General features: G+C 40.1%; 2 protein-coding genes across 2 annotated transcripts in view; one reads left to right on the top strand and one right to left on the bottom strand.

The window, feature by feature from the left end:
* Positions 1–426: 426 nt before the first annotated feature.
* Positions 427–2,646, top strand: LOC104413588 (platelet-activating factor acetylhydrolase; the record flags this gene model as incomplete). The annotated part of the gene is made up of 5 exons (XM_010024624.1): positions 427–540; positions 819–910; positions 1,354–1,527; positions 2,022–2,170; positions 2,396–2,646. Coding segments are annotated over 5 exons (633 nt in total), but the record flags the coding sequence as incomplete, so codon positions are not given.
* Positions 2,647–4,712: 2,066 nt separating this feature from the next.
* LOC104413587 (tudor domain-containing protein 6-like) overlaps positions 4,713–9,135 on the bottom strand; it is a gene marked incomplete at its 5' end in the record, with an annotated part of 10,218 nt that continues 5,795 nt past the window's right edge. Inside the window, 4 exon segments of the mRNA XM_010024622.1 lie at positions 4,713–4,742; positions 6,927–7,016; positions 8,051–8,169; positions 8,539–9,135. The exon segment at positions 8,539–9,135 is cut by the window's right edge and continues 31 nt beyond it. Coding sequence (XP_010022924.1) covers positions 4,713–4,742; positions 6,927–7,016; positions 8,051–8,169; positions 8,539–9,135 — 836 coding nt within the window.

Genomic DNA, 9,135 nt, shown 5'->3' with positions numbered 1-9,135 from the left:
TAAAGACAGTTTCAAGGGTATTGCGCAGATGAGGCAAGTGATGTACTGACATTTGCTCATCAAAGTGAGCACAAGGAGTAGCAAGTCAGCCTTCCTTGTAGTTGTGTAACGTAAGCCTTTGCACATCCCAGCAGCCCCTTCTCTGAGTAGGGACAGGATGAAGGAGTTGAAGGTCTCTGGCATATGTTAGAGGGATAAATTCCTCCGTGTGCAGATCATTATGCAAGATCTTCAACTCTTTGGACCTCCAAAAGTCAGTTTTGTTGTTGGTCAGACATCAGAGTTCCATTCTGCAGTTCAGTATAGTCCTTACAGTATCAAACACGAAGGGTGTTGGGAAATCAGACAGTCTTGTGTCCAAAGGGCCAGCAAGTCTTGTCTGAGAATTCCTTCCACTGCTCTGCCCCAACTTTTCTCTCTCCCCAGGTGCAGCAGAGAGCGCAGGAGTGTATCAAAGCTCTCAATCTCATTCTTAAAATCAATTCAGGAGAGGAAGTAACGAATGTACTAAATTCAAACTTTGACTGGAATAGCTTAAAGGTGAGTGAAGGGGGTGACTGCATCTTGTTAAACACCTAATAATGCTTCTGGTTTCCCTCTTCCATTTCTAAACTGGTGCCTGTAAACTATTCTGAAGATCACACTGTAGAGCTGTGACGATATTCTCAGCTAGCTAGATAGTACTGGAGCTGAAATGATGTTTTTCCTACTTCCATAGGATCTATTGCCTAAACAATTATTCCCTTAAAAAAAATAAAAAAAAAAAATAAAAAGTTTGGGAAAGAAAGTCTTTTACAGCACCTGGATTTTTTTGACAGGATTCTGTTGATACTAGCAGAATAGCTGTGATGGGACACTCTTTTGGTGGTGCTACAGTTATTGAGAGTCTCAGCAAAGAAATAAGATTCAGGTAAGCATGCAAAACAAGGCAAGAGACATTTGGCACTTAAGAGGTCTGGAGCAGGGGACCTTGCCTAAGATCCCCCAACTACTGATTAGCTCTTGAAGAAAAGGTTTGTTTGGCATGTCTTGTTTTCTCAAGTCATGCTCCTTTGAACTGTGGGGATGTGGTGGAACACAGTAGCTGTATCATATTGTATCATGTACCATGATACTGTGGCAGCCTGACCAACCTCCTGTGCTGGGCTGCACCTGGCAACTGAGACCATGGATACTGCAATGACGGACTGATTCTCTTCCCCAGAGGAGAATTAATTTTGAAACAAAGTGATTCATTAACCCGTCCAGTGTCATAGAGCATTTCTGTGCCACGTCTCCTGCAAATCAAAGCATGCCGAGAACTTCCATACAAAGCTTTCTGCTTCTGTGACAATACCCAGTTGTTTTTGACAGGTGTGGCATTGCCCTCGACGCATGGATGCTTCCCGTAGGTGATGACATTTACCAAAACAGTGTCCAGCAACCACTGCTTTTTATCAACTCTGAGAAATTCCAGTGGGCTGATAACATCTTAAAGATGAGGAAGCTCAGCTCCAATGATACAAACAAGAAAATGATCACTATCAAGTAAGTGTCCAGGATCCATCATTTCTGGGGTTGTTACTCTTTTGTTGAAGCTGTTCAGTTACATAAGAGGGACGTGGACCTGCTTGACCAAGTCCAGAGGAGGCCACAGAGATGCTTTACAGGGCTGGAGCATCTCTGCTCTGGAGGCAGGCTGAGAGAGTTGGGCTTGTTCAGCCTGGAGAAGAGAAGGCTCTGGGGAGACCTTAGAGCAACTCCAGTGCCTAAAGGGGCCTACAAGAAAGCTGGAGAGGGACTTTTGACAACTGCCATTGCAGTTATAGTGACTACAGTAAAGCATGTACAAAACTTCCCCCCTTTTGTGGCTAGGACAGAATTTACTGCTTGTCTTGCATGCTCATGAGATTAACCTGCTTTATTTTCTGCTAAAAAAGACAGTATAAGATGTGTGACTGTCTTTGAAGAAGCCTGTGCAACCCCTGGCATCTTTTAATCAGACATTCTTACAAACCTGTGGATCATTTTTCTGTTTGCAGGGGGTCAGTACATCAGAGCTTTCCTGACTTTACCTTTGTGAGCGGAGGACTTATTGGAAGATTTTTCAAGCTAAAAGGAGAAATCGATCCAAATGAAGCTATTGATATAAGTAATCACGCATCATTAGCCTTCCTGCAGAAACATTTGAGTAAGTATCTGTTTACATCCAGGTATGAAGCTAATATTTAATTCCCCTGAAGCTTTTTATATAACCATTCAGTTTAGAACAGGATCAGAAGTAAGCATGTCCTTTTTCCCTCCTTAAAACATCCGGCCTCCCTTCTTTGCCAAGTTGGTTTAATTTTTCAGTGTAGCTTTAAAAAAGCAGATTAGTTAAGTCATTACCACTCATTTTCTTTTCCCCATTTTATAGGTCTTAAGAAAGATTTTGATCAGTGGGATTCCCTTGTGGATGGCATAGGACCCAATGTTATTCCTGGTACCAATATTGACTTGCCTCCAGCTGAACCTGAATAAGGAATACAAAGAAGTACTGAAAATGCTACAGCCATCACAACACTAATAATGGCCAGACATTACTCAGACATGTGGTAACACTGGCCACCTACACAGCTTTTGGGGTGTGTAACAAAAAATAGAGATAAGGCATTGGGTTATATTATCATCAAAATGTAGAGAGGTTTTAGTTCAAATGAGTCAGTGGGATTCTCTGAAATACTGCAACAGGGTAAATAATTTGATGGTAATTTAAACTCTCTGGTTTTGATTTAGAATCAAGTTTGCAGAGAGACAGTTAAGCTCCAAGGAATTCAGCTGAAGTTCTGCTTAAAAAGCTTTAAGTCAGTCTGCATCCAGCAAACTTTTTTGCAGTGTAGGAAAAAACAAAATCTCTAATTTGTTATTAAACTACTTGGTATTTCAGCTGTGCTCTGAACAGTTGGAAGTTGGAGCAGTTTTTGCTCCTCCTAAGTCAGAGAGGTACCAGTTCAAGGGCTTGAACACTGTCTTATTTTAGTAAGCCCCAGTAAAAGCTACAGGAAATAGCTTAATGTAACACCAGAGAAGTGTTTGTTAGACAGGATTTCTCATGTGAGCTCAGTCCACTTAAGACCTGTGTTTACTGCCATACTTAGAGGATGTTTCCATTCCAAAAGCTGCTGAAACAGTCACTCTTGTTGTAGCAACTGTAACTCCCCTTAGTCAAAGCTCCAGGCAGTGCCCCTCTTGTTCATACATGTATTACCACTGTCAGTCATACTGTTGTAGGTGAAATTACAGAAGAGATGTGTCACTTCTACCACTCCCTTTAGAAAGGGGTAATTAAGCATTGCTTGATCATCTTGATGTCTCTCTCATGGCTGTACTACTACGACACTCATCTTCGTGCAGGTACTTGCTGTGTGTATCTGTCAGTAGAAGCAGTTGACAATGTGGTTGGCTAAAGGAAGCTCTGACTTTTAGAGCAAAACTCCTTGAAGCTGCCATCTGGAAGAGCAACTTCTAAATGAATAAACCTTGCAAAAGGGGGACTACTTCCAGCTGTAGCCTGTTTGTTCCAAAAATCAGATGACAAACAAAACTGAAGCAAGCAGAGCAGTTAACAGAGTAATTAAATATTTATATAATCTGTGATCTTAACATGAGATTACAATATCTAAGACCCGTTTTCAGAATTAAATTCTCTCCAGCCTACTAATATGTATTGTCTCTGTTAAGGGAATAGACACACAAATGTTTCTTCTTACTGTGTAAGCACTAACACTGACATCTACTATGACCCAGACTATTACATTGTCAGAGATCTTGGCACAGAACAGGACTATGAAATAGAAACCTCTTTTCAACACGAGGAGAATAAAAGGTGACATGGTTTAACAAATTCTTACCCCACTGTACACATGCAGAGCAAAAGCATTCTGCTAGGTCTGCTTCATACTTGTAGGAAAAGTTTTGTCTTTCATTAGTGACAATTAAGGCCGTGTCGTAACTACAAGTTCTATTTTGTACATGACTGTGATATTTTGAAGCATGACCACAGCTCAGTGCTCTAGAAAGCTGTTTAGGGTCAAAACGGAACCAGGATCTGCAGAATGTGCACAGCTACATCTAACTTCAGTAGTAGAGTTGAAAAAAAGATGCTCAGTATGTACACAACATTTGGGTTTATGCTTAGGAAAAGAACACAAATCATTAACAAAACAATATATGCTGGCCGAAGCTTTATTCCAGCTTCTTCCATTGCTTTGTAACAGCACCAAATGCAAGACTTCAACCTGAGTCAACTATGGTCCCCCACAGCAAAAAAACTCCTCCCCCCACAAAAAAAATATACCCTCAACCATTTTTTAGAGAGGAAAAAAAAAACCCTCAAAACACTTGAAAATGCAACTTTTCTCAAAACAAACATCAGAAAGCAGTACTGTGCACCACATATGCCTATACAGCAACTCAAAAGAAAACCCTGTGGAAGAACCACCCACTGGCAGCTAGATAACAAGTACAGAAACAAGAAGCCAAACAGACAGTGACAGCCTAGTAGCAAGTACTACTCCTTGACAGGGAAGTATGGCAGCGACAGACATTTGCACCAGTATGTAGAAGAAACTCTCAGTGCTTTGCTTGTATTCTTGTTCCCTAGGAATGCCTGTGTACACAGGTACTTGTTCAGCTTCATGTGGTGAACATGTCACTTCATTTCAGCAATGTTGGAGGAGATGAGGGATCTTCAGCTAAATGTGAGCTGTAGCCACTTTGCTTTTCTACAGAAAGGAAAAACAAATTAGACCCATCAGAATGTTTACAGAAACATGTATAAATGCATTAATATTTAAAGCCTAACTCAATAAGGCTTCAGACTAAATGTCATCAACATACTGCACCATATTAAAAGACTACACTCTGGCAAAGTTACCATGTAAGGATAAGACAGCTGAAACAACAGAACTGCCCAAGATGAAGCAAGCAGTGCTCCCAGATTTCAGTTATGAGTTCAAGCCACTACATTCATCAGTGGTCTTAGGGTAACACACTGCAGGAGGTTTTGCATCCTGTGGATTGGGTACCTTCTACTCTTAATTGCCTTTCCAGGCAGCAGCCCACATGTGCAGCAAGATCCACATCTGTGCCACATGGTTGCATGACCTTAACTCACATTTTCTGTGCTGTTTGCCCAACAGGTAACTAGATCTCCATTGCAGGCTTCATGATTTGTTACCTGAGAACCAGTCCGCTTTCAGTACAGGTGTACTGAAATGAAATTACCAATTCAACCACTCAAAACACAAATGCCATCTTTACTCAAACTTAGTTCAGTCTCCATCAGGCAACCACTGGCCAAACACTGGAACAAATTTCCCAGAGAGGTTCTGGAATCTCCATGCTTGGATAGATTCCAGACCTAGAAGGAAGGTCCTAAGTGACCTGACCTAGTTGACTTTGCTTAGAGTGCCTTCAAAGGTCCCTTTCAACCAAGAACTTCTCTACGATTCCATGGATTTTAGGAATAGTATATAATCAGAAAGAATCTGTACTATTTTCTTTGGTACACAGAATAGGTGTTTGCTAGAAACACTTCAGAATTTAATAAAGACATAAATGCACCATTTGCAAACTACTGTTACAACAACTAAGATAGTAATATTATGGGTTTAGATTTATAGATGAAGATCTATTAAGGAATTGGGGCATTCAAATACCAAATTGCAATGCTTTGTAGAGTCTGCCTAGTAGTTGCTCACCTTGCCTCAGAAAGGTGAGCAAGAGTAGCATGGTGGTGGCCAATGCTCAAAGACCCTACCAGAATCTGTAACATAGGTGTACCACTCCAACTTGTCCACAAGGCTTGATCTACTAGGTTGAATAAATAAATACTAAATTGATTTCTAATCAAGACAGTAGCAGCTTACATTGCAGATATTCACCATTAAACTGGCAGTACATAAGCTAATGATAAGAAAACCAGAACAACAATATTAAATACATAAGCTAATAAAAGTTTTGACTGTAGTCTCCTAAATAAAGCATCTCCTAGAAAATTAGAAAGCATCCAAACATGAAGTTCACCACCTCTTTGGGAAGTTTAAGGTAGTCTTACCTTGAAGTAAGGACTCCTCTGGTAAGACCTGCGAGTTTCCCGTTACAGGGGTTATTGCCTAAACAAAAGGGGATTCTGTTAGGAAGCTGACACTACTGCCAAGATAGTTTTCCATTGAGGTGCTTCCTTTAATACTAGACTAACTTTTTTCACCAGCACTGCTGGACTCTTGAGTTACCACTGCTCTGTCCCCTTAAAACTCACTTTTCGCTTTGATGGAAAAACTGCATGTGAAGCATAAACTGGAAATTCATTCTGTTATCGGCAGTAGCATGGCTGACAACCTGAGTTTTGGGTTCCAGAGATGAGATTTTCATTTCCTGGTATGTCATGAAGAACACTGGTGAAAAATCTTACTATAATTTCCCAATTACTTCATAATATAAGTATTTTTTTTATAAATGTTAGTTACATGCTTTACTAGCATGATCTGTCAAAAGCCACATTATCAGCATTGTTCTACAGTTCTTGATTAGCAGTAGTCTTCCTGTAACATTTCTTCCTTCAAGCTGTTTTCATAAATCTATTCCCAGCCTGAATTAACAGTCCTCAGGCCAAATGGCTGACAGTTTATAATTTATGTAAACTATTTATACGGTTTTATCAGTTATATAATATATTAATACAAATTTCTATAGTCTCCATTGTGATCCATAGAGAAGGAAGGACAATATGAAGTCTTAAAGAAAAATACTGCGCTTCTACCAGCGGGCATGAATACACAGATTTAGATTAATGCTACTTTGCCTTTCTATTCTCAGGGTGACACAGGGAGAAGCACAACTAAACTCAGAGAGCTCTTTCTAAAAGGCAGTACTGTCCTGCCCAGTCCACTGCCACACTGCCTTACCTCAGATGACCTGTAAGCCCAGTCAGGAACACAATTCCAGACATTCTCAGGATCCACAATCTCCTCATTGCCACTGGAGAGATTCAAAACCTGTACAGACAAAGCCAAACCACAGCAGTGGATCTTGAGAACACACTCAGCAAATAAAACATCATAGTTGGAGGAAAACACAGGTGAGGATTAAAGCCTTTGAGAAGGCTTTAAGTCTGTATCTAGCAAGGAAGAGCAAGTTAACTTCCAATAAAGCTGAGTATCAGTACTGAATCTGCTCAAGGCTCTCCTGAACTTTTAACCCAAGTATGGTGAGAAAGGAAGGCTGGAAAACACATACCAATCAGTAAGGATATTACTACATACCAGACACTGACACTTATCTGAATACAGGCTGAGGTTATAACGTTTTAGATACCCAAGGAACCCACTAGTAAAAGAGATGGCTTCCATGATCTCAGGCATTCATTCAATCTTTCAAAAAGTTACTTCTATAAAGTGATCTTTTGGATTTGAAACCTTAAATTACAACTTAAAGACCCTTTTATGCAAGTATAATGTCTGTGCATCTCTGTAGATACACACACCTTGAACTGGAGGAAGACTACCCCAAAGCTTAAACAGCAGTAGAACACCACACCCATTAGATAATCTGTTAACTCCCACCAACCACTAATGTAGTACATTTCACTGAAATAATAATAGTTGTATATTTGTTATTAATTACAGTATAATTTAGGTTTCTTCCCAAATTTCTACTGTTCTAGCACTAATTCCTCACTATAAAACATCAGTAAAATAATGCCAAGTTTCATAAGCATTTAAATGGTAACACAGCTCCACAGCAGAACATTAACTTGCAGGGCAGACAAACACACACACATAAGTATGTATCTCAAACTGGAGCCAGATCCTTCAGTCTTCCTATGAAGGGAATATCAAGTGTTGACATATAGCATCCACTCAGTTTGAGACAGTGCTGTTTCTAAGAAGCCTGTAAGTCCAAAATCAACCTTGGGAATACTAAGCCTTAAATTCTGTAATAGACTTCCCTAAAATATTCAAAGTTTGAGGGAAGACCAAAAAAGGACCAGATCTTAAGAATGCAGAAAGAGTATTCAAACCATACTTACCCTGGTACCTTTTTCAGATACCTCCAAAATGCGAGCGTCACACCATTTTAGAGAGGTCCACACCACACATTTGGAACCAACAGCAAAGCCCTTCAGAGGACGAGTATACTCACTGTGTCCTATAAAAGCCATGTATCAACAAAGGAGGAAGAAAATAAAACCACAGAAAAACCCCAGACAACAGTAAAAAAAAAACCCAACAACCCACAAAACAGTCTTAAGCATGCATTTCATGTTCAGAAATAGATTTTCAATCGTAAGATCATTAACCTCCCAAAGATCAGTTGCTGCTAGACTGTCACATGATCCATGAGATACTACACTTAATCTGATGTCCTTAAGGCATCAAAGCATGCTGATGTTAACAATAAATAGTAACTTATTAGGCAATAAAAATCACATTCCCATAAGAAAGCTATTCTCATTTGAATATGCACAGCATTTTGATTATTTAACTCAAAAATCAAAACAAAGATCAGATACTTTACCTGCATCACATGCAGCCAACTTCTCGTTTTGCTTTTTTCCTACATCTTCATCCCCAGGCCTACAGGCTGAATACCACATGTGTGTATTTCCACATTCTTTAAATGAGTCGGTCAAGTCTTGTTTCATCCATTCTTCCACATAATGGTCATCTTTGCTCTTCTGCCACTCCTTATGTTTCTCAACTTTGCAGTCACATGATTTTACAGTGCAAACAGACCTCTGATTCGTTAAGTCATCTGTAAGACATGAAAACCGACTTCCACTATTTGCAGAGCTTTGCAGTGCAGTGTGTTCCAACCCTAATGAGTCCTCATCCCCATCTTCCTGAGATGGATGCACATCAGGCAGCACCAGTTCCAGAAGCTGCTCAATTTCAGCACCCAGCACTGACAGCATGTCATGGGTCTTCAGGTCCAGTTGTTTCTCAGATCTGCTGTCAGGTGAAGACAGCTTTAGCAGAGGAGGCTCTACTTCCATCCAGTCTTCTTGCAAAGAGTCTGCTTTATGAATTCCAGATAAATTCAATTCTGGCTTCTCTGCCTTCTCTCCCAAAGAAGGCTGAACATCAGATGCAATCACCTCCACTGTATTCTCTC

Source organism: Nestor notabilis, unplaced genomic scaffold, assembly GCF_000696875.1.
Source record: "Nestor notabilis isolate BGI_N333 unplaced genomic scaffold, ASM69687v1 scaffold30221, whole genome shotgun sequence".
Taxonomy (NCBI): Eukaryota; Metazoa; Chordata; class Aves; order Psittaciformes; family Psittacidae; genus Nestor; species Nestor notabilis.
This window is presented reverse-complemented; position numbering and strand designations above follow the sequence as displayed.